Here is a 25390-nt window from a genome sequence, read left to right on the forward strand (position 1 = left end):
CTCAGGCCCAAATTTTGAAAGGCTAAAGTGACAGTTACTATTTTGGCCACGTTTATGATGACAAGGGAACTCTAGTAGGTTATGATTGGAAGCAATATCATTTAGCTAAATTGAGTTTTATGATTATTTCATTGAAATAAATAAGATATGATAGTTAATTTCTCTACAATGCAATAAAAGATTAGTCATAGTCTAATTATGCAACAAAATTAATCTCAAGAAACGTTAATTTGATCTCAAAGAATATCGAAATACTTATCTGGAAAAACTACTACTATTATTTTTATTTGATTATAACAAATTCATTGTATTTTGAATAATGACATAGAAAGTGTATGAAATTTCGTTCAAGTAAATTAGAGATATACGGAGGATATTATTCAGTTTACATATGCCTTAATCATAGAAAAAACTGTAAAATTGAGTATATTGTGTCAATGTAACATCCGTATATTTTACTAAAGATTGTTTTTTTCTTTTCTTTATAATACAAAACATTTTTATATTTGTAAAATATTGACTTATGTAAGATAGAAAAGGCTTACTAGAGTTATAGCATTAAAAAGGTACGGTGGCTCCATAGGTGCAACTCTATTTAATTTGATAAGCTAAAAAACCACATTCAATTCCACCACCTATCCTATAAGGTTATGAAGTATATGTAGTTAAATGGTAGTACTAAATTTATTTGAATAGTTAAGACGGGACAACAACTTCTTGATACTCCTACTATAACTTAATGTAAATGATAAAATGAATGATTTATTTGAATAATTTATTAGGATGAATTAAGTAATTATTTCAAAATGAAGCCTCGATAGGATCGTGTTTTTATTCAATTATATTTCCCTAGAAAAAATATAATGGTTTTATTTTTATTGAATTCCAAATCTAATAGTAGTAGTAAATTGGATTCATATTTCATTAATATTATTTATAATAATAATTTTTTTTCTATCTCACATATTGATGGATCCGCGAATTATTGATGTTAGTAAATGCTGGTAGAGAATTATGACACAATGAATTTACGTGGTTCGATTTACTGAGGTAAATCTACGTCCACGGGGAGAAATGAGGGCAGGTTTGTATTGCTTGATCTGCGAAAATACAGCTTACAATACAGACTTGCTATATGCTATTTTATCTCTAGAGAGCTTAACCCTTTTCTATCAGATCTAAGTTCTATTTATACATTGAACTAGGATCGTGGTTTGCAGCCCCACTAACAAGATCGTGGGTGAGCAATAACTGCTCAATAACTGCTTCATACCACTAAATAGATCGTGGGTATAGTGGAGGTCGTGGAGGCCTTTCGTGAGTCCACCAACTCCTAGTTCGGTCGAATGCTGAGACCGAACTGCTGGACTTTACCGATCAGCTCTTGCCGATCTGAGAGGAGAGCTTGACTGGTCGGCTTTTACCAAGCTGTAGGCTGAGTCCGAACTCTTTGGTCGTGCCGAACTCTTTGGTCGTGCCGAACTCTTTGGTGCCGAACAGATACTCTTTCTTGGGCTCTGGGCTGATGGGCCGTCACTGTTATTGGGCTTGCCATTAGGGTTTAGTTCGTACCCCATCACTACCCCCCCCCGAAAAGCGAAGTGGATCACTTCGGCGAGGTGAGTCACTTCGGCATTCTGGATAACGGTAAGGGGGAGGCTGACGTCAGGGGACGTGCCTAGCGCATGCCTGCATTAAATGCGACAGTAAAATCCGGCCGTTGATTCCTGAAAAGGTGGGATTCGAAACGGCGCAACGATTTCGAAATCTTTCCCGTATCTGATAAATACGCTCTTTCTTCATCATTGAAGCACTTTTGCTGTTGCGTCTTCTATACTCTCTTTCTTGCAAAAATTCTCTCTCCGCTTTCAAGAATTTTTTCCAGACTATCTTCACCTTCAAAAGTAAGAAAAATGTCTTCTTCTTCTTCTTCGGAGTCGGGTAGCGTTAGGAAAGGGGGTAAGGGGTCTTCTAGCCGGAAAGAATCCGGGGAGAAGACCGTAGAGTATTTTCACAGTATCTTGAGTAAGGATACTGTGATATCCCTTTACGAAAAATACTCTTTTCCTGGGGGGAAGGCGGTGGTACCTGACGGTGATCACAGGGCTGACTCCCCGCCGGAGGGTTACGTCACCGTGTACGAGGCCTGCTTAGAATGCGGGCTTCGTTTCCCCCTCCCTTCTGCCTTTATAGATTTACTAGATTTTTTTCAGCTTCCTTTAGGCCAGGTGACTCCGAACTCTTGGAGGCACTTGTCGGCCTTCGCTGCCGAACTCCGTAGGTTAGGAAGGGATTTGTCTTTGAAGGCGATCCTTAAATTCTTTCAATTTAAGAGGAAGGGGTCTTGGTTTTACTTGATCCCTTTACAGCCTTTTAGGGCCTTTTGTAAAACGAAGTGGCCGAAGTGGCAAAATCGCTTCTTCTACTATGATAGGACCGCGGCTCCTAGTTTTCCCTGGAGAGGGCCGGAGTCCGTTATCCGTCACCCTCGGCCTGAACCGTTGGACGAGCTCGACGGCGAGCTCAACAAGATTCCCCTAGTTAGGAAACAATACACGGAGTCTGAGCTCGTCAAGGGCGACGTCGTGTTCGACATCTCGTCTTCGGACGAAGAGGCCGAGGGTGAGGATTTCTCTTTATCTTTATGCTCTACTGCTTTAACGAAGAAAATCTGACTTTGCTTTCTTGCTTTTTGGCAGTGTTCATGTTGAATAAGGCTATCAGAAAGTCCTCCGAGCTTGTGGAGCCGGAGAGAGAGAAGGCTACCAGCTCGGCGCCTGATGCCGAGAAGAATCCGAAGAGGCAAAAGACCTCTTCGGGTCCAAAGAAGCCGGAGTCGACTTCGGCAAATAGGAAGGGGAAGACCCAGAAGCCCCCGAGAGCGCCAGAGAAAGACATGGTCTTGGCGCCTCCTTCGGAGCATATCTGTGAGCCATTTCTATGGCCCACGGACTTCGCCGAGGTGAATTGTCTTCTTGATTCCTTGGCTTGGCTTCTGTCCTGTATTTTTGGTGCCCTCTGTTAACTTTTTTCCTTATCCATTTTCAGAGGAATGATATGCTCTCCAAGCTCGTCGCCGTCGAACTCTCCAAAGCGTCCAATGACTATGCCGAGATGCAGAGGAAGTTGGCGGCTGCTTGTCATCGGGCCGAACAGGCTGAGGCTAAATTTGAGAAGGCCAGAGCTGCTAGGATTTCGGCCCAGGATGAAGCTCAGTTTGCCAAAAACCAGCTCGTCATCCAGCGAGAGCAGGCGAAGCGGAGCGATGCTGCTGCCGTGGTTGCCCAAGGGGAGGCTCTCCGTGTTTACACGGAGAAACTCTTTTTGAGCAGCCAGTTCTCGGCCTTTGTCGGTAGCCTGGTAAGGCTAATTGCCGATAAGGGCGAGCAGGGGGCCGACGTCGTGCTGCCTCTGTACAGCCGAGAGATAGCAGCTCGGCTTCAGAATCTGCCGCTCCTTGAGGAGCTCGCTTCATCTTCGGTCCTGCTTTCTGCAGACCGAGTCCGGAGTTGTCGAGCTGATCGGGACGAGAACCTGGAGGCTATCTTTGCCTCCGTGGGACCCGTTTCACCCGCTTCGACTTACAACGGAGAGGGTGAGGCCGAGCCGCTGGAGCGGGAGGCCGAAGTCGATCAGGCCGGGCATCCGGAGAAGGAGGCCGGTCAGGAGGCGGAGGCGAGGCCGGCAGGAGGCGAGGCCGAGGCTGAGGTAGCCCAGGAGAAGGAAGCTGTACCAGACCGAGGAGCCGGAGACGAAGCAGGCGGAGTATGATTTCGTCTCCCTTCTCTTAGTCTAGTTTCTTCCTTGTAAAATGGCCTTGAAGCCCTAGTGTAAAAAATTTTCCTTGTGAATGAAAAATTCTCTACATTTGTCTTCGTATAGCTTTTCGTACTCGCCTTTATTCCTGTTGTATTTTACTATCTGCTCGGTATAGCTGCCGAACTAATAGCTGCTTTGTACTCAAGGAGATGGAGATACTTCACTGGAAACGGCTGTACTCTTCGGCTTTAGACGAAGCTGAGAGAAGAGCTATAGCCGATCAGACGAAGAATGACGAGCTTCTGGCTCGTTTAGTGAAGCTGGAGGCCGATATCAAGGACTTAGAGTCCGATAAGAAAGATCTGGAGGCCGAGCTGAATACGACCATTGCTGAGAGGACTGCGTACGAGGATTACATCCGTGTGCGCGGGGGATTGACCATATCAGATGTTCAGAGTCGAGTTGACGAACTGTGGGAGGAATATCTTGTACTCCGGAGGAACAATGCGCTGGAGAGCTCGGCTTGCCAACAAGTTGTGAAATCACTACGGCGTTGGGCTTCTCGGTACAACATTGTTCTTTCTCGGCGCCCCTCCATAGAAAGATTCCTTCGGCATATCGTGCCAACAGATGCTCGCACTCCAGATCAAACCTCTGGTTCCCTTGTTCAAAATCCTACTCCAAGTCAACAACGAACTCCGGAACAGCCGGAAACGTCTAGACGAGAACGGGCTCAGGAGCAACCGGAATCGTCAAGACAGGGACGGACTGAAATTCGCCGAGGAGTTGTGACTATGAGCGAGCAAGATCAGCAGATGCTTATTGCAGAGACTCTTCATCGCCGAGGTGTTAGGACTTCTCGGGCTCGGGGAAGAGGCGTTGGGTCGAGGATAGCATCTCGTCGACCTGCTTATTCTTCATCTGCTCGGAACGACCGAACTCGGCTTCCAGAGGATTTTGTGAATAGGTGGCTCAACTTTAGCAACCCCGGACAGTAGAATAGTCCTTTGTAATAGTAGGGTAGCGGAGTTGTATGCTGAACAAGATTTGAAAAATGAAATTTTGTCTCCACCTCTAACACTGTATTTACAGCTTAGCGAAAAAATTTCATCGTACTTGTCCTCGGTCTTATGAAGTATACTTCTTTGATCGGACTTGGTCCTTGGTCTTATGAAATAAACTTCTTTGACCGGACTCGTCATTGGTCTGATGAAATAAACATCTTTGACCGGACTCGTCTTTGGTCTGATGAAATAAACATCTTTGACCGGACTCGTCTTTGGTCTGATGAAATAAACATCTTTGACCGGACTTGGTTTGTGTTCTAATTTGGCGATTTTTGTCGCCGGGATCGAACTTTCCCTTGTCCTAATTCGGCGAGTTTTATCGCGTGGATCGGACTTTCCCAGTTAACCGAAGTGGTCTTATGCAGTAAACCTCTTTGACTAGACATGGTCGTCCTCGGTCTTATGAGGTAAACTTCTTTGACCGAACTCAGTCGTCCTAATTCGGCGAGGTTTATCGCGTGGATCGGACTTTCCCTTATTGCAGTTCGTTTCAGACGAAGTGCTTATTAAGCTGAATTGCGGTCTTGTATCCTCCTTGGAAGCTTGGACGCACAATCGTTGGCTTATTGCAGTTCGTTTCAGACGGACTGCTTGTTAAGCTGAATTGTGGTCTTATATCCTCCTTAGAAGCTTGGACTCACAATAGTCTTTAATAATCGATCTAAAAAGGGGATCAGTCTTTAAAGAACGATATTCCTTGGTACCATTTGTAAGAGACGACAAGCACATAGAGACAAAACACATAGAGAAAAAAAGAAAAAGACGAAAGAAAAAAAAAACTTTAAACTTTTATAAAACGACAAGTAAAAGATACAAGTAAAAAAAAAACAAACAAATAAAAACATGTACCCCTATGACCGAACTAGACACAAGACAGACTGACCGGACTTTGTCTCTTACAAGTGGAACTTCTTGAGGTTGGAGACGTGCCATGTTCGGGGTACTTGTTCTCCTGACATGTGAGTCAATTTATAAGACCCTTTGCCGAGGACTTCTGACACCCGATATGGACCCTCCCATGTGGGCTCGAGTTTGCCCAGCTTTTCTGCTCGGCTTACTTCGTTGTTTCTCAAGACGAGATCTCCCACTTGAAATTGAAGCTTTTTCACCCTTTGGTTATAGTACCGGGCTACTTGCTCCTTATACTTGGCTGCTTTTATGCACGCCAATTCTCTTCTTTCTTCGGCGAGATCTAGTTCTGCTCTCAGTCCGTCGTCATTCATTTCTGAGGAGAAATTTAGAGTTCGGGGACTGGGTACGCCGATCTCCACCGGGATTACGGCTTCAGTGCCGTACACCAGACTATACGGAGTTTCACCGTTGGAGGTTTTGGGTGTAGTTCGGTAGGACCATAGGACTTGAGGGAGATTTTCTACCCATTGTCCTTTGGCTTGTTCTAACCGAGCTTTTAACCCTTTCACCAGAATCCGGTTCGTTACTTCCGCTTGTCCGTTTGCTTGGGGATGGGAGACCGAAGTGAACCGCTGTTGAATGTTTAGCTCTTGGCACCAATTCTTGAACGTCTTGTCGGTGAACTGAGTCCCATTATCCGAGATGAGGATGTGGGGTATGCCAAATCGGCACACTATGTTCTTCCAGACGAAGTCCAATGCCTTTGAGCTCGTTATCGTAGCTAATGGTTCAGCCTCCACCCACTTCGTGAAGTAGTCCACGGCAACGATAAGGAATTTCATTTGCCGAGGAGCTTGAGGAAGTGGTCCCACTATGTCTATGCCCCATTGCATGAAAGGCCAAGGGCTTTGCATAGTGTACAGATCGGTCTGCGGCATCCTTGGGACATTTGCATGAATTTGGCACTTCGTACACTTCTTGACGAGCTGCACTGCCTCTTGTACCATGGTTGGCCAATAATATCCCCATCTCAGAACTTTTTTAGCTAAAGCTCTGGCTCCGATGTGGCTACCGCACGATCCTTCATGAACTTCTCTGAGGATGTAGTCCGTCTCTTCTGGTCCTACGCACCGCAATAACGGCTGGAGGTAAGACTTTCTAAAGAGGACTCCTTCATGAAGTTCGTACCGAAGAGCTCGGCACGTGATCTTCCGAGCTTCTCTCTTATCCTCGGGCAATTGTCCTTGATCCAGATACTGCAAGATCGGCGTCATCCAGTTCGGCGAGCTGGATACTGAATGTACCTCGGCTTCATCAATGCTTCGATGCATTAATTCTTCCGCCTTTGAGCTCGGATCTGAGGCCAACTTACTTAAGATATCTGCTCGGCTATTTTCCGCTCTGGGAATACGGATTATCCGAAAATAGGAGAAACTTCGGCTGATGCTTTGCGCTTTGTCCAAATACTTCTTCATTCTCTCGTCACGGGCTTCACTTGTACCCAACATGTGATTTACTATGACTTGTGAATCACAATGGACTTTGAGAGATTTGACGAGCAGACTTTGCGCTAACTGGAGTCCGGCCAGGAGGGCTTCGTACTCGGCTTCATTATTAGTAGTGGGGAATAGGAACCGAAGTGAGTAGGTTACCTCGTGTCCGTCGGGAGCGACAAGTAGAATACCAGCTCCACTTCCCATCTTGTTTGAAGCTCCATCTACGAATCCGCTCCAACAGTCCGGCGGTTCTACTTCGGATTCCAAGGGCTGTGCTAGTTCGGCATTGGCAGAATTCTTCTGTTCGGCAATAACAGGACTTGCTTGATCGAACTTTGCTTCTGCAAGAAAATCTGCCAAGGCTTGTCCCTTGATGGCTTTCCGAGGTAGATATTCAATTGTGTGCTCTCCCAACTCTATAGCCCACTTGGCGATTCTGCCTGATGCTTCCGGTTTGGTCAACACTTGCCGAAGTGGCAGATCAGTTAAGACGCATACCTTGTGAGCATAGAAGTATGGCCGCAGTCTCCTTGCTGCATTTACTAATGCCAGAGCAATCTTTTCCAGTGGTTGATACCTTGTTTCTGGACCTCTTAATGCTCGGCTTGTAAAGTAGATGGGAAGCTGCTTTAGGCCTTCTTCTCGTACAAGCACCGCGCTGATGGTTTGATCCGATGCCGCTAAGTATAAGAATATTACTTCGGCTTCGGTTGGAGCAGAGAGCATAGGAAGCTCGGCTAGATAACTTTTGAGCTCGTCAAAGGCCTTTTTCTGCTCGGCTCCCCACTCGAACTTTGGTGCCTTTTTCAACACCGTGAAGAACGGCAGTTGCTTTTCGGCTGCTTGAGAAAGGAATCGATTCAGTGCGGCTAGGCATCCGGTTAGCCTTTGCACGTCATGTATGGACTTCGGCATTGCCATGTTTTGAACGACTTGAACTTTTGAGGGGTTTGCCTTGAGTCCGTCCTTTGAAACCCAACAACCCAGAAACTTTCCCGAATCTACCAAAAAGGTACACTTTTGGGGATTAAGTTTGAGGTTGGCTTTCTTGAGCACGTTGAGAGTGGACTTGAGGTTGTGCTCGTACTCCGAAGTGCTTTTGCTTTTGACGACTATATCGTCAACATACACTTCGACCTCCTTTCCAATCAGGTGCCGAAAAAGCTTGTCTACCATCCTTTGATAAGTGGCTCCGGCATTCTTTAAACCGAATGGCATCTTTTTATAAGCGAAAATGCCGAAATCAGTAATGAAGGCCGTTTTTGAAGCGTCAATCTCATCCATTAAAACTTGATGGTATCCTTTGTACAGATCAAGAAAACAAAAAATTTCAAAGCCTATCAAAGCTTCTACTTTTTTATCTATGTTCGGAAGGGGATAGCAATCTTTGGGACAGTGCTTATTTAGATCGGTGAAATCTATGCACATCCGCCATCCTCCTTCCTTTTTCTTGATCATGACAGGATTGGCTACCCACGAAGGGTACTTCACTTCGAATAACACATCCGCCTTCAATAATTGACGGACTTCGTCATGGATGACTTGATTTCGTTCTGCCGCAAAGAGTCTTTGCTTCTGTTTTATCGGCCGGACTGAAGGATCAATATTTAACCGATGAGTGATTACCTCGGGGGGCACTCCGGTCATGTCCAACGGAGACCATGCAAAGACGTCTTTATACTCCTTGAGGAGCTGGATGGTTTTTTCCCGAAGTAGGGGCGTTCCCGCGAAGCCGATCTTAACCGTTCGGGATGGATCGTCTTCGTACAGCTGAACTGTCATCGAGTTCGGCTCCGGTATGACTTCGGTCATCGCCTCTGACTCCGGCTGCTGTGATTGCTATGCTTGGTGGTGCCGATCTGACTGCTCGGCACTTCTAAGCGCAATTTGCAGACATTCCTTTGCTCTCTTTTGGTCACCTCGGATGACCGCTATCCCTCCTTTAGTGGGGATCTTGATGGTGAGGTGATAGGTGGAGCAAACGGCCCGAACTGTGTTGAGCCAGTCTCTTCCCAGGATGACGTTGTACGGGGACCGAGCTTTCACCACGAAAAACTCAATCATCGTACTGGAGCTAGTAGGCGCTTTCCCCACCGTGATCGGAAGGCTGATAATACCTTCAGGGCGGGTGTCCTCCTGGGTGAAGCTCTTCAGGGGAAGCGGAGCCGGACTGAGCCGAGCTGGGTCCACTTCTAGTTTGTCGAAGCACTCTTTAAAAAGAATGCTAACCGACGCTCCTGTATCCACAAACACCCTGTGGATCAGTTTGTTTGCCACTCCGGCTTGGATGACAATGGCGTCTTGGTGAGGAGAGATGGCCGGGACGGGATCAGCAGCCGAGAACGTAATCACTTCGTCCTGCTTCAGCCTTTTATGCGTTGGCTCCTCTCGATTGGAGCCTCTGCGTTCTGACTTTAGGGACGACTTGGTCTTCCCGGCAGGGAGCGCGTCAATAGTCTGGATTACTCCATCATATTGCGGCTCGTCATCGTCTTCGGGATCCGGCTGCCTTTTCGGATCCTGAGGGGCGCAGTTCGCACCACTCTGCTTTTTATTCTTCTTTGGCTGCTTACTTCGGTATTTTTTCAATGTCCCTGCCTTCACAAGAACATCGATACCTGCAGCCAAGTTTCTGCACTCCTCAGTATCGTGACCGTGGTCTTGATGGTAGGAGCAGTAGTTATCCTGTGGTCGGCGCGCGGCTGATTTCGTCATCCGCTTTGGCTTTTCGAATAGGTCAGAGTGCAGTTCGAAAATTTCCGCCCTCGGCTTGTTCAGCGGTACGAACTGAGCGGGCGGCTTCTCGGGATTGAGACGAGGTCCCAATCTGTCTTGCACCGGAGCCCTTTGAATTCTTTCAAATGGAGTCCGGCGAGGATGCCCCTGATCGCTATGATCGGGCTTCCTTCTGTCTCCTCGGGACGATGAGCTGTCTAACGACCGTTTACGACGGTCTGCCTCATCGGCCCGGGAGTACTGGTCCGCAATGTCCCACATTTCCTGAGCTGTCTGCGGACCGCACTCAACGAGCTTCCTGTAGAGAGCTCCGGGCAGGATTCCATTTTGGAATGCCGAGATGACAAGCAGATCGTTGAGATCGTCTACTTGCAGGCATTCCTTGTGGAATCTTGTCATAAAGTCGCTAATTTTTTCGTCGCGACCTTGACGAATGGAAAGCAGCTGAGCCGAAGTGATTCGGGCTTCCGCTTTCTGAAAGAACCTCCTGTGGAAGGCATCCATTAGATCTCGGTAAGATCTGATGCTGCCCTGGGGGAGGCTATCGAACCACCTTCTCGCGTTCCCGATGAGCAGCTCGGGAAACAGCTTGCACATGTGGACCTCGTTGAGACCCTGGTTCGCCATGTTATATTGATAGCGCCCCAAGAAATCGTGAGGGTCCACGAGCCCGTCGTAAGTCATCGACGGAGTTCGGTAGTTCTGTGGTAGGGGAGTTCGGGTGATGTCGTCCGAGAACGGAGTCTTCAGTGCTCCGTACACGGCGAATCCGATATCTCGTCGGTATGGAGGAGATTGAGTTCTCCTGTGATTCCGGTACCGAGGAGGAGCTGGAATATGTCGGGGTTGAGGATTCTTTCTCCTGGGAGATGCGACACTACTGCGGTAGTGACTTTCTTGTGCGGAGGGAGAAGGAGAATCCGTCGTTTTCGTCTCCGGCTGCTTTTGGCTTTTTCGCAGGAAGGTTAAGAATTCCTCCTGCTTTTCAGCCAAAAACTGCTTAACAGCCTCATTCAAATCGGGCTGCTGGGAAGACTCAGTGGGACGATTTTTGGAGCGGCTTGTTCCTTCGCCATGAGAACTGGTGGTGGATTTATCCCTAGGCTGTTTTCCCGACCTATGGGATGGATTGGCTTCCTCCTGGTTCTCACGGGCTGGAATACGGGTATTCTGCGATCTGGTATGCATTTTTTGGGTGGAAAAAATGGATCAAAAATTCGCTTTATCACAAATTTTGTTCTCTGCTTCCCACAGACGGCGCCAGTGATGGATCCGCGAATTATTGATGTTAGTAAATGCTGGTAGAGAATTATGACACAATGAATTTACGTGGTTCGATTTACTGAGGTAAATCTACGTCCACGGGGAGAAATGAGGGCAGGTTTGTATTGCTTGATCTGCGAAAATACAGCTTACAATACAGACTTGCTATATGCTATTTTATCTCTAGAGAGCTTAACCCTTTTCTATCAGATCTAAGTTCTATTTATACATTGAACTAGGATCGTGGTTTGCAGCCCCACTAACAAGATCGTGGGTGAGCAATAACTGCTCAATAACTGCTTCATACCACTAAATAGATCGTGGGTATAGTGGAGGTCGTGGAGGCCTTTCGTGAGTCCACCAACTCCTAGTTCGGTCGAATGCTGAGACCGAACTGCTGGACTTTACCGATCAGCTCTTGCCGATCTGAGAGGAGAGCTTGACTGGTCGGCTTTTACCAAGCTGTAGGCTGAGTCCGAACTCTTTGGTCGTGCCGAACTCTTTGGTCGTGCCGAACTCTTTGGTGCCGAACAGATACTCTTTCTTGGGCTCTGGGCTGATGGGCCGTCACTGTTATTGGGCTTGCCATTAGGGTTTAGTTCGTACCCCATCACATATCACATTAATACACGGGGACGTCCAATAACAAGACTTTTAATGATGAAAGGGTGTAATTAACTATTAAAATAGAATAATGTTTGATTATTTGAATAATTTAATTTAAAGTTGGGATTAAGTTAATGTGGCAAAAAACAAATGAAATGAATATTGTTAAAATGAAAAAATATTACAGTCATGTAAATATCTATCCGAGGACAAACAAAATTAATATTTTATTTATAAAATAGATCAATGCTAGTAAAGTACCTAAATATATTTTTAAAGTCTTCATGTTGATTTATAGTAAAAAATGATTTTCTTGATAAAAAAATTTGTAAATATATTTTTGGATTTTGTATTATGGAGTGGGGAATAATTAAAATTTTGAGATGATATATAATTGGATGATTATTGATTGGGATGTGAAGGCAATTAAATTTATTTTACTAACTTTTACTGAAAAAGAAGAATCCAAAAGGACTACGAAACTAAATTGTTGGAAAGCGCCCAAAACGTTATTTGGATAAAGAAGAAAGAAACGTGTATTTTGAGGAGGAGATCACCTAAAACATTTATTAGGGAAAAAGAAAATCCTTTTTCAACATAATTTCTCTCTTTTATTGTCTCTTTCCACTTTATAAAGAAATAATAATACCAGTATTAGTTAATTATTTAGAATTTGAATTACTTTGAGTATTGAAGAAATATATAAATGTACAAATTATCAGTAAACAGCATAAAATAAAATATAAAAAGTTACTAACACTTGAGTCCTATTGAATTAGTTAACTAATTCGAATTGCATACATAATCAGTGCAAACAATTATTTGCAAGCATTCCAAAATCCATCAAGGAAATCCGACAACTTATCCAGTTCATACAATTAATCGAACTAAGTAAGTATGATTTGTCGACAATTTCATCAAAAAAATCCGCGGAGTTTGAGCCAGTGGTGGCGATTTGTTTCCTCCGCCACCGCTCCGCCGTCGAGGGCCTCCAGCGCCGCCGCTGATTCGGAGCTGGTTTCTGCGATTCGAGCTCAAGATGACATTTTTAAGAAGCCCAAAATGTTGTTTTCATCGAAGAATCGTTGCCCAGAAAGCTCTGTAAGTTTTGGTTGAGTTTCTATAAGATTAAATACAATTAGCTTTTAAATTGGTAACTTCCCTCAAAATAAAGCGATTATTGAATTGCTAAAAGTTGTTGCTTGATCGAGGAAAGGAAAAAAATAGTGGATTTGCTTCTGATTAACTGCATGGGGCATTAGCAGCGAATGATTGAGTTCTAGAATGAGTTTGCAGGCTTGCGAATTTGTTTTCCTTTTTATAGCACAGTGTGTGTGTGTGTGTGTGTGGATTAGAGAGGCTTTAAGTTGCAAGAATATTTATGCGGCTGATCAAGATTTGTGAAGATTCTTGCTTGCCTTTTTTAGATTATTCCTTTGATTTGTCTATTTTCTGCTCAAATATGATGAAATCTGGAACTTTTTGGCTTTTTTTTGATGTGGATACATGGAGGTTTGGAGGTTGTAAGCTTGTTTGTTTGGCGATTGAGATTATACTGTGTTTTGTTGTTAAGTTTTGGTGGTTGTGAGATCAAGATTCTTTAGTTGAATGTTATGTTTATTCCTTATTGTTTGCAGTGGAGCATACCAATTGGGATTAGTAGGTGTAGATTTACAACTCAAACTATGGCCGATGTCCCTTTCAATGGTGTGGTAGATGTGCCTTTGGCGCAGACTGGTGAAGGAATTGCGGAATGCGAACTTCTTAAATGGTTCGTTCAGGAGGTGAGTGGATCATCTTCCTTGCTCGTTTGATGCTCCGGTGGAAATTTGAAAACTTCTGGCTTTGTTTAGGATTCAATTTTATTGGTGGGGTTTTACCTGTTTAATATAATGTGATTTTTCTCTTATTGTGATTCATATGTGTGTGTGTGTTCAAGTTATAATATTTGTTTAAAATTTAAAGATATTGAATCGCTCGCAGGGTGAGCAAGTCGAAGAATTCCAACCACTTTGTGAAGTTCAGAGTGACAAAGCAACGATAGAGATCACCAGTCGTTACAAAGGAAGAGTTTCAAAGGTTGTTCATGTCCCCGGCGATATTGTAAAGGTAACAGTAGGAGTTTAATGTGGAAGTTTCTTTGGTGAATCTGATCATCTATGCTTTACCGGTGTTCAATAATAGGCTCGTAGTTTGCAGGCTTGCTGTATTCTATGCCTCGGGAAGCATACCAGAAGCATGTTTTTCTTTCCTTACAATATTTATGTAGTTTTCTAATATTCTGTAGGTTGGAGAAACTCTTTTGAAGATGGTTGTTGACGAAGATGCCCTGTTTAGTCAGCCTTCTGAAATATTGGAAGTTATCAAGGCACAAGTTCCCGATGTAAGTAAACCAGAAGATGCTGGTTCGGGCCTCAGTAAACCAAAGGTTGGCGGTGTGATGTCCACGCCTGCTGTTCGTAATCTTGCAAAGCAATATGGTGTAAATATTGAAGATGTTCGTGGAACCGGGAAAGAGGGAAGAGTGTTGAAAGAGGATATCCTTGCTTATGCTGCGCGTGGAGGTGTTCTGAACGAAACCTCAGCTTCTGCCAACCAAAATCTTGAAGGAGATCAGATCATCCCGAGTATTTCTTCGACATATGGCTGGGAGTATGAAGACCAGACTATCCCTCTGAGGTATAGCTCGTATCGGTTAACTAATTATCTTTTATGGCATTCAACTAGGTGATCGAGAACATATCCATTGATATCCATGTCCTTCCCAAATTTAAAGTAATGAATAGTATGAATATTGAACCATCAAACTACTGCTTCTGATTCTTGGTTTTTTTTTTTAATTTTCCACGTCTTCTTAGAAGCTCGAGTGTTTTCCTCTTGTAGGGGATTTCAGCGTGCTATGGTCAAAGCAATGACGTTAGCTGTGAAAATTCCACATTTCCATTATGTGGATGAGATAAACTGCAATTCCCTCGTCGAGCTCAAAGCATCCTTCCAAAGAGCGAATTCTGATGCAGGCGTTAAGCACACTTTCCTCCCCGTTTTGATAAAGTCTCTTTCGCTGGCATTGAGCAAATATCCCATGCTTAATAGTTGCTTTAGTGACGAATCGCAAGAGGTGACTCTCAAAGGTATGTCCACTCGGAACACAGGCTATTATTTCAGCAGGCGATTTGATGTTGTTAAGTGTGATGCTCGAGCTTATGGATAGTCTTGTTTAGTTATAGATTTGAGTAAAGAGGAGAGTTTTCAGTAATCGTGTGATACTTTTTTATGTCGAAAGGATCCCACAACATCGGAATTGCGATGGCTACTCCACACGGTCTAGTAGTACCTAACATTAAGAAAGTTCAGTCTCTCTCCATCTTCGAGGTAACTTGTGTCGAGTTCTTTTTCCTCGCCATGATTGCTATTGCTCTTTATTCGGATCGTTTGCACTTATTTCTATCATCAACCAGATCACAAAGGAGCTGGCGCGGCTGCAAGAGTTGGCTCTGGCTAACAAGCTCAGTTCTGATGACATATCGCGTGGCACTATCACCTTAAGCAACATCGGTGCAATTGGAGGGAAATTCGGCTCCCCCCTCATCAATGCTCCCGAAGTTTCCATTATCGCCATTGGAAGAATCCAGAAAGTTCCACAGTATGGCGAAGACGGGAACGTGTATCCCGCTTCGATTATGACGGTAAGTCAGCTAGAAAAAATTCATTCTTGACAGTCTGTCGAATCAAGATCTGTCAAACGGTTAAAATTCTAATCTGCTGCCTCTTCCTCAGGTAAACATAGGCTCTGATCACAGAGTTCTTGATGGTGCAACTGTGGCAAAGTTCTGCAACGAGTGGAAGCAATTCATTGAGAAACCCGAGCTCCTGATGCTTCACACAAAATGATCTGTGCCCGCCTGCGTCGCTGAGGATGTGTGGATGCCTGAGGTCGTCGCCTGAAGATGAAACAACGCGTACGAAACACAACACGAGAAGTGGCGTTTACAAGAAGAAATAAAGAAAACTGTAATGCGACTCCTTTTGCTTTTCAAAGAAAAAGAACGAACGAAACTAAAATTGTCTTACAACTCAATGCTCGTTAATTTATAGCCACAGAAACTGCATTCCTTAATCTACTCTCAGACTGCTGCTTCTCATTATTATCGCGTTGATTCGTCTACATTAGGTGCTAGTAAATTATGCTCCTAACATGTTCTTGCAAATGAGAGAGGTTTGTTTATCCGTTGTGCTCAGAATTAGACCACTTGAGATTCGGTTCTCGGTTAATTCGATAACCAAATAATCTATAGGGTTCGGGTTTTCGGTTGGTCGAAACCGGCCTTTAGCAGCCCTACTAGCACAAATCTACAATAAGAAAGGATTGGAATGAATACCACATTTATTCAATATCGACTAGTAAGATTCATATGAATGACACAACAAATCACCAGCTCTTTTGCACAACAAATGCTACATTTATTCATCCGTTTATTAAGGGAAGAGGAAGAAGTTTTATACATTCAGCCTCGTGCAATTTCATTGATTGTTTTAGAACTGCTTGATGAAAGCAAGTATATGTTCGTTGACCTCATCTGGCCTTTCTTGATTGACAAAGTGCGCAGCACCTTCGACCACGACGACGTCCTCCAACAGTGGCACAAATTTCTTGAACCCGCCCCCGTGTATGAAATCTTTGGTCCCGTGAGTGTGATAGACGAGGTCGTATTCCCCGGTGATAAACTTTGTTGGCACCGTTACTCCGGCTCCGGACCATGGAGCGTTCAGTTCCCAGTTTCTGCAATATAGCAGCCACAAAAGCAAGTAGAATTAGGTATCAGTTCAGATAAGGCTATAAATCGATAAAGTGATGAATTAGTGTATATATTTATATTCTTCTTAATAAATGAATTTACACAAAGGAAAGAATGAATATACAAATTTACATCTAAATTTAGAAAAATCAACTACAACCGATTATGCTCGAATAAACTCATGAGCCTCATAGTATTCGGTAAATAAAGCTCGAGCGTGGCTAAGTTAGATTTCACTGCCTAAAAGTTCAAAGCAACACCATATGAAGAGACAAGGTAATACTCACAAGCCAGACACACGATAGTAATTCACTCCTCCGGTGAAACCAGTCTTCTCGAATCTGCTGACATAATAGTCAAGATCCTGCTCCGTTAACCAAGGTGCTCTATCAAAGGAGTAGATAAATCCTTTGCTCTTAGGGAAGTAAAGTGGAGCAGGATCGCGATATGCAAGCACGTTCTTGAGAACCTCCTTGGTGCCAACCTTCTCAAACACAGCTTCTATATCACCAGGTTCCTGCAAAATTACAAGAATATATCTCTAAACTTAAGTATCTGTTTATATTTAGGTCCTACATTTATATACATAAGACAAAAGTGCTTGTACATAGCTTCATTTTCAATCTACACTTTGCATCCTAAATAAAAAAAATGTTCTCAAGAAATCAAAGGATCTAACAAGGTAGCCGTAGGAACCTGTGGCAATAAGACAACCCTATGGCCCTTCTTCACCAAGTCTTTAACTCAAAATCATATCGATTCAAAAATCTCGAATTTAATTCCAAGCATAAATCAAGGTTGTATAATCCAATCAATAGCCGAAAAAATGGAATACAAGGAGCTACACCTTATAAAAAGAAGCAAATTGTTATATTCTATTACAAAAAAAATACTGATTTTGCAATTAAAGCAAGTGATCAAAATTCAAATCTTGCTGATTTCCTCACTGTAATTCAAGATCCAAACCAACCACGAATCTTCCCCCAAAATCGCATCTTTAGTGGAAAAAATCACCACTCACCACCTCGTCATAGCAAATTCTAGAATCTAGAAAACCTCCAATCCAATCATCCAAGCACACTACAACCAAAAAAATTGAATACAAGCACCACGAAATACAAGTCAAAGCAAAATATTCTAGTAGTCCTAACAGAAATTCAAGATCCAAACCAACCACAAATCTTCCCCCAAAATCACATCTTTGCTGAAAAAAATGACCATTCACCAAATTAATGTATTTTCCCCACCAAAGGTTCAAGAACAAAGTAACTGAAATCGCTCAAATTAAACTAAGTAGGACACAATTGTGAACCAACCTGAAACCTGCAGATGTAGTGATCATCACCATACAATTTCCGAAACGAGTCAACGGGATTCATCTCAGGGTTCCTGGGAATAAACGGCACACTGAGATTGACCAAAGCCCTGACTCTGTCAGGCCTGTACATAGCCAGGTGCCAAGCCACGTAGGCGCCCCAGTCATGCCCAACCACAAACACCTTCTCTTCACCCGGCGCCACCGCGTCCAGCAGCGCGATCAGGTCCCCCACCAGGTGCATTACGGTGAACTTCGACGGCTCCTCAAGCGGCGCGCCCGTGGTATCGCCGTAGCCCCGCATATCCGGCGCCACCGCGCGGTAGCCGTGCGCCGCCACGAACTGCATCTGGTGGCGCCACGAGTACCAGAGCTCCGGGAAGCCGTGGATGAAGAGGACGACCGGCCCCTCCCCCGTCTCCGCCACGTGCATCTGCAGCCCGTTGACGGGAACCGATTTGTGCTCGATTTTCGACATTTTTCTTCTTTGATTTCTTACCTAACTCGGTTCAACAGATGTTGACAAGCTTATTCAATAATAAAACGAGTGGTAGTATAAATATAAAATTCTCGAGGATTTTGTGTATAAAATAACTCTGATAAATAATATTTAATAAAATTATTAATGTTAAAATTAATGATAGGATTGTTTGATTTGATGGGTTATTATATGAAAGTATTGATGATAGTGTCATTTTATTCAAAATGATATTGAAATCAACGTAGAGCTAATGTTGACATTATTGATTACCTAATGTTTGGCAGTATTCATATGTCGCATTCCCATTGTTTACCTATGCGGGAAAAATAATTAAGAAATCAGGAAATGGACATATTTTCATACAGTGGTCTGAACAGATTAATCTCATCTATTTTAGAATTATGCAATAAAAAATGACCAAAAATAATATTTTAGTATCATATTTTGTTTATTTTATACTAGTACTCCATCTCCACCGGCCTATCGATATTGCAGTATGGTTTCCCCCCTCAAAAGCCCAGGAAAAGTAAACACACACTAAAAATAGTGCTTTTGCTACATAAAATATGTCCTAGCTACAATAGAACTAGACTTAGTGTGATGAATAAAAATACTACTACATTATTAAGTTTTGAAATTAAAATTTCTCTTCTCTAATTCATTAGTACAAGTGGAAACTATTAATTAATTGGACTGCACTTCATTATTCAATGAGTTTTTTTTAAAATATTAATATTATCTTCTACATAACCTCAGGTCCTCAACATAGCATAATTTATTCAAATCTCAGACCTTTTTTCCACACGTACACAACATATGCACACATAAAACTTAATTAAAAGTCACATACTAGTATTTTGTTTCAACATATCCACACAATGAAACCCTCACAATGCAGAGCAGAAGGAAGAAGATGATGAGCTCTTGAAGAAGGAAAGAATATGTTGATTAACTTCATCAGACTTCTCTTCATGGATAAAATGACCAACACCTTCCATCACAACCACCTCCTTCAACAAAGGGCAATCCTGCTTGAACCCCCCTTTGTTAATGTAGTCCTTTGCACTGGTAGCATGGTAGGTCAGGTCAAGATCTCCGACCAGGAATTTCACCGGAACTTGGATTTTCGATCCCCTCCATGGCGCTGTTAGCTCCCAATTTCTACATATCAAAGAGAAAAAAACACACTCAAGATTCTAACTTTTATCAAACCTCGTTCCAGACTCAAAGTCTGACACAAATTCAATGTTTTCAAAATCAGATCAATAAGTGGATTGGCAAAACTATCTGTTCATGGTTCGCAAAATTCTTAGTGGTTATTATGATAAAACATGACAGGCGCCGGTCCGGTTTGGACATAATAACCGCTAAGCATTTCGACCACTATGAATCGGAAAACACAGCACATATTTTGAATGATCGATGCCATTTCAACCAATATCTTGAACAATAACACTCTTAGCTAGCTCGACTTCTCATTACTTCACAACATAACTTAAGAATTAATCAAGCAAACACACAAACCAGAACTAGCTAAACCAAACACACTTCAAGTAAACAAAAGTAAAAAAGAAGACTAACATGTCGAGGGCTCGGTAGTAGTTCAGAGCTCCGGTGAAGCCGGCAGCGTCGTATTTGCTAGCATAGTAATCAACATCTTCCTCGGAGAGCCATGCCGGTAAAATGATCGGAGCATCCGGGAATGCCTTGCCCTTAGGAAGTAGAAGCGGGTCCGGTTTTCGGTATGTTAGGATGTTTTTTAAGACATTTTTTGTTCCTATTTGGGCAAATTCATGTTCAATCTGCCCTGGTTCCTGCAAGAGATCAAAGCAACAAACACTAATCACAAAAAAAATACTACTATTATCCAAGACAATCATGTATGGTTACAAAAATTGTGAGCATACCATTTGTTATATGCAATTGTTTACTATGTATAATTTCTCAATCTCAATGTATTTGCACATAAGAAAAAACCTTGTTGACGTTAGGATTCTTGCAGTACATGTGATTATGCCTCTCATCTATAAAAAAATCAGCCCAAAATGTGTAATGTGTAACTTTTAATATAGAATGAAAACAAAGATAAACTAAATAAATTGTGTTTACATTGTCACTAAATAAATTGATTTGATCATTTCTTACTATTTCTCACTAAATTGTCCCAATTATATTCTAAATTATTATCAGTAAAAAAAGTTTGATGTGAAAGATTTAGTTTTTAATTTGAAAAAATTAATCTTTTCCAAAATTAATAGAATTAAAGTCATAGGTAACGTAACTTAATTTAATTAATAAAAAAGGGGCAAAAACCTGGAATCTGATAATATAATATTCATCTCCATAAAAGTTGCGCAACGTCTCAATGGGCTTCTTAATCGGGTTTCGGCGGCTGAAAGCGACGCTCATATTGACCAAAGCCCGAACCTTATCGGGCCGGTACAAGCAGAGGGCCCAGGCGATAATCGCCCCCCAATCGTGGCCCACCACGAACACCTTCTCCCCCGGCGGCGCCACCGCGTCGATGAGCGCCACCAGGTCCCCGACCACGTGCAGCGTGGTGAACTTGGCCGGATCGCTGGCCGGCGCGCCGGTGGTGTCGGCGTAGCCGCGGAGATCCGGCGCCACCGCGCGGTAGCCGTGGGCGGCGAAGAAGGGCAGCTGGTGGCGCCACGTGTACCAACATTCCGGGAAGCCGTGGAGGAAGAGGATGGTCGGGCCCTGGCCCGCTTCTGCCACGTGCATGTTGAGCCCGTTGAGGTTTAGGGATTTGTGCTCGATTTGTTCCATTTTTGGCGTTTGGGGATTTGGGGGTGAGGCTATAAATCGCTTCTAAATATGGAGGTGGGATTACTGATTATGGTTTCTTAATCACCAATAATTAAGGTTTAAAACTGATGGTTGATTCATACCTTTAACCTTTTGGAAGTGTGATACACGATAGGAATATATTCTTTGCTTATGTGTAAACTTATACTTTATTGGGAAAGATTTAAGAGTTTTAACATGCCTCTTCTACGTTACTCGTGAGATAAGGTATAAATTTACAGCGTAGGAAAGACAAGTTAAAAAATAGAATTAAAAATAAAAATATACAACAATGTATAGTGTGTACATAAAAGTAATACTATATGTTAATCGCAAAGTACACTATGTGAAAGAGTGGTTTTCAAAGAAAAAAAAGTACAGAAAAAGATCATACTAACGGAATTCTCTCCTTCAGAGGAATGAAACGTTTGCTTTTAACATTAAGCATGAGAATTTCGAAACTTCTACAATGCTGAATCAACTCTGTATTTACTAAAATAACATAGATATGAGATTTAAAAAATAAATTCTTCGAGGGAATAATAAGCAATTTAGAATAAGTTTATTCAATCATCTTCTAGGCCGAAACTTTATCACGTGGTGATCAAAAAAATTGATTAATTCGAGGTTTAATCAATTATTTATATAAACGAGGTTTTTTCAAGAATATATATTGATTTAATTGACCTTCTGAAGGCCCAAGCCCATTAATGATGTGCTTCTATTGGGGCGAAGAAATTGAGTTTTTCTAGCCCATTAATGTATGAGTACTTTTTAACTTTCATTTTTATAGCTCTTCAAATCTTGAACTCGCGAGTAACCAAGTAGTCCTTCCGTCCGAAGGATGATGACCAATTCCTTGTGCAACGCTTTATATAATTTATTTTATATGTTAAGTGTGGAGAGTAAAGTAAGAGAGAATGAATGAAGTAAATATAAAAATTGTTTCTGTTTTTAGTATTTTGTCATCTTGATTGAACTTGGGACAAATCAAAAATAAAAGTGGATTATCTTCGGTAGGACGGATGGAGTAAAATGAGTTTGGTAATTTTTTTTATTTCCATTTAGGGTCTCTTTATGAGATTTGGCAATCCAATGAGTGTAAATATACTATATTTTTAAAATGGCGTGGTTTTGGTTATAAAAATTGTTGATTTGGGTTTTCATTTTTCCAAATAAGAATTTGGGGATAGTTGAATTTTATCAGCAAAATCAGTTACTAAATAAAAATTCACATATTTTTTTATTAAAAAAATCGTGTATAATCTCATTGAATTTCCAAATTGTATGTGCTAATATATCTAAATAATAATTGAACAAGAGGAAATTGTTATTGAAGTGAGCATATATTTATTGTAAAATATCTCGCATTGAATATATTCATCAATGCCTAGTAATTAATGTAACCACGTGGTAGACGAGGGACACTAAATTATCAAGATCTAACATGTGTCTCTTCTTGGGTTGGGCCCATCATATGATCCAATTGCCATGTCAATTTTAGTCGCATAATTGCACATCTAAGTCCATGTCATTTTTTATTTACTAAGTCTTATTTTACTATTTTGATTAGTCCGAGTTTTATGTCACTTTACCATAAATGGTAAATATGCCTCACATTCCACTAACTTATTACATTCATATTTTTATTAATAAACCGAGTAAGACTCATATTCCACTGACTTATTCAACCCACTTATTTATTACGGGCTAGAGCACGATTGAGTAACCCTCTCGCATACAGTATACTGCACCTCTTAAGTCTTAACTAGCCATGAAATATGAGGAAAGCCCAAATATACCTAACAAGTTTGTAGGCACATTCCCCACAAGGTGAACAACTACATCATCATTCATCATCATAGCTGACACGATTCAATCACATTTCTTTCATTTTCTAACTTTTTCGATTTTGATAGATAAAAATAACAAAGTCACATTTCTTGAAAGGGTCTATACATAGGAAAACTAAAAAATTTCCATTCAAACAAAAAGCGCCAAAAGCGGCCAACTCAGCCCATCACCTGACCAAATAAATGGGCGTCTCCGCCGCAGAAATCCGGCGCCCAGCCGCCGCATTCAGCTCCCGGAGACTGAAATACGGGATGCCATCCCCACCCTTCACGAGCGGGCCCGGTCTGTAAGGCGTGGAGGCGCCGCTCCTGCTGTCGGTGACGTAAATCGGGCCCGACATCGACCCAATGCGGCGTCGGCCCTCGTGATCAGCGGCGGCGGCGGAGGGAGGCGCCCGTTTGGGAAACCTGAAGAAGAGGAGGGCGTTGCGCCACCACCGCTTCTTGCTCTTCTTGATCTTCTTCGACGATTCGTCTCTGGAAATGGGCTTCTGCAGCTTGAAATGGACGTCTATGGATTCCCTCTTGTGCTTTCGAGCTTCTTCCAAAACCTGCAAAATAAATTCAAACCATTTTGTTATTCGGATTAAAGATTGGATTTTTTTTATGGGTTGAGTGATTTTTTTTGTGAGAAACCTGAAAGTAGTCGATTTGGGGTTCAAAGCCGTAGTCGGTGAAGTGTTGAGGAATGGGGAAAATTGGGGATTTGTTGGGCATTGATTTTGTGGCGAAAATGTCCATTTTTTTGCTATGTTTCAAGCTTTGGGAGTGATATGAAGTGTTTGTAGCTTCACAATGAGAGAAGCCCTAGTAAATAGATGTACACAATTTTGTAGTGGACTTCTTGTACAAATTGACCTAACCATATCATTGCTTTATTAAATGTTACAGACATTGCAAGTGAGTTCAGTAATTATGTATTACAGTATGTCATATGAATTGTTACAAATTGGTCCCCACAAAGACCATTGCACCAATCCCCACAAATGACATTTTCCAGTGACGTGGCACTGAGGGCGATGGGTCGAACGAGAGCAAGGTCTTGAAGGTGTCGTCCTTCGGGGAAAATGCATCCATGAACTACGTTTTTCAGTTATAGCCTGAACTCGTGGCTAGAAATTGAAAATTCATGTTTAGTTCGGATTTCATGTTAGTATAAGTTATGTGGAATTAATTGGTTCTATAATCTTGTGATTTCTAATTTATTTTGTGTTTCTTGGAGTTCTTTTTGACCTTTTGGGAGTCTTAGTCTTACTTTAGATTTAGATGACCATTTTGGTAAATTAGTAGCAAGATGACTAATGAATAATCTAATAAAGGTTGAGATTTTCCTCAAGTTGAGGTATAAAATGATTTGTTGAATGATCATTTTAGTAATGTTCAGAATTATGAAGTTGCAATTGAGGTTCAACTCTACTTCCAAATTCCTCCATGTGTGTGTTTTCTTAACTAGAGCAAATCAGAGTTGTGTATCGTGTAGCTTCTCCGAACAATTTATGCCCTAAGGTCGACAAACACTACGACCAATGCAAGAAAACGTTCGAGGACTACATCTCTTCTGAGGTGAACCATGACTTTTCGCGAAAGGCAAGTCTATGTACACAGAAATGCGTTTGTATTTTGAACTTTTGTGTGCGCGAACGAACATGCAGGTATTGCCGTCTCTTAGGGGAAAAGAGAGCAATGATCTCTTGAAGGAAATGCTGATAGGATGGAAAAATCCCATGGGAGAAAGATTATTGAAGAGGCCATGGTTGAAGATTATGCAAAATTCTATTCAAGAAAGGCTTTAGACTGGATATATATCATGTCTTACGATGAATGCATGATTAAGGTTGTATCACGTTCCAATCTCTTCGTTTTGTTTCACAAATGCACGACACGAAAAGTGATTGAGAAGAAGAAGTCTTGTTTCCATTTCGAAATGTGTAGGTTGAGCAATGCTCAGAAATGGAGGAAAGTGGAGTTTAAGCTCACAAACAAGAACAGAGTGTTGGAGGTATGTTTGATGTGTTCTCTTTTGATGTATTGCTGGAAAACAATCTCATTCGAGGTACAAATTTTGTTGCAGGTTGTGCAACATGAACTGCTCAATGTGCATGCACAAAAGCTTGAAGAAAATAGGTATATATATATATATATAGTGAGATTTCTTATGTGACTAAAGTCCCAAAATGGTCCCTAACATTTGACGTTTTTTTTATTTTGGTCCAAAACATTATCTTTTGGATTTTTCGGTCCCTCACATTTGAAATCGGGCCATTTTTAGTCCTAAATTGACGGAATTGGTTAAAATTGACGGAATGTCACAGTCAACGCGATTAAAATTAATTTTGACCGGATTAACTTTTTTTAAAA

General features: G+C 42.2%; 4 protein-coding genes across 4 annotated transcripts; 1 reads left to right on the forward strand and 3 right to left on the reverse strand.

Moving 5' to 3' along the window:
- The first annotated feature begins 12521 nt into the window (after positions 1 to 12521).
- Positions 12522 to 15896, forward strand: LOC121759317 (lipoamide acyltransferase component of branched-chain alpha-keto acid dehydrogenase complex, mitochondrial-like). The gene is made up of 8 exons (XM_042154859.1): positions 12522 to 12880; positions 13417 to 13563; positions 13763 to 13888; positions 14067 to 14458; positions 14663 to 14910; positions 15063 to 15151; positions 15238 to 15465; positions 15557 to 15896. The coding sequence occupies exons 1-8, from the start codon at positions 12677 to 12679 to the stop codon at positions 15668 to 15670; spliced, it is 1548 nt and encodes a 515-aa protein (XP_042010793.1). The 5' UTR covers positions 12522 to 12676; the 3' UTR covers positions 15671 to 15896.
- A 249-nt stretch (positions 15897 to 16145) lies between these two features.
- LOC121783040 (epoxide hydrolase A-like) lies at positions 16146 to 18435 on the reverse strand. Its single transcript, XM_042181078.1, has 3 exons — positions 17892 to 18435; positions 16863 to 17092; positions 16146 to 16559 (listed from the first exon to the last, which is right to left on the reverse strand). Exons 1-3 carry the CDS (start codon positions 18366 to 18368, stop codon positions 16313 to 16315), a joined length of 954 nt encoding a protein of 317 aa, XP_042037012.1. The 5' UTR covers positions 18369 to 18435; the 3' UTR covers positions 16146 to 16312.
- A 639-nt stretch (positions 18436 to 19074) lies between these two features.
- LOC121783030 (epoxide hydrolase A-like) lies at positions 19075 to 21285 on the reverse strand. Its single transcript, XM_042181069.1, has 3 exons — positions 20685 to 21285; positions 19953 to 20185; positions 19075 to 19532 (listed from the first exon to the last, which is right to left on the reverse strand). Exons 1-3 carry the CDS (start codon positions 21159 to 21161, stop codon positions 19259 to 19261), a joined length of 984 nt encoding a protein of 327 aa, XP_042037003.1. The 5' UTR covers positions 21162 to 21285; the 3' UTR covers positions 19075 to 19258.
- Positions 21286 to 23118: 1833 nt separating this feature from the next.
- Positions 23119 to 23847, reverse strand: LOC121771555. Its single transcript, XM_042168371.1, has 2 exons — positions 23669 to 23847; positions 23119 to 23583 (listed from the first exon to the last, which is right to left on the reverse strand). Exons 1-2 carry the CDS (start codon positions 23771 to 23773, stop codon positions 23200 to 23202), a joined length of 489 nt encoding a protein of 162 aa, XP_042024305.1. The 5' UTR covers positions 23774 to 23847; the 3' UTR covers positions 23119 to 23199.
- Between the last annotated feature and the right edge of the window lie 1543 nt (positions 23848 to 25390).

This window comes from Salvia splendens, chromosome 2, assembly GCF_004379255.2.
Source record: "Salvia splendens isolate huo1 chromosome 2, SspV2, whole genome shotgun sequence".
NCBI lineage: Eukaryota > Viridiplantae > Streptophyta > Magnoliopsida > Lamiales > Lamiaceae > Salvia > Salvia splendens.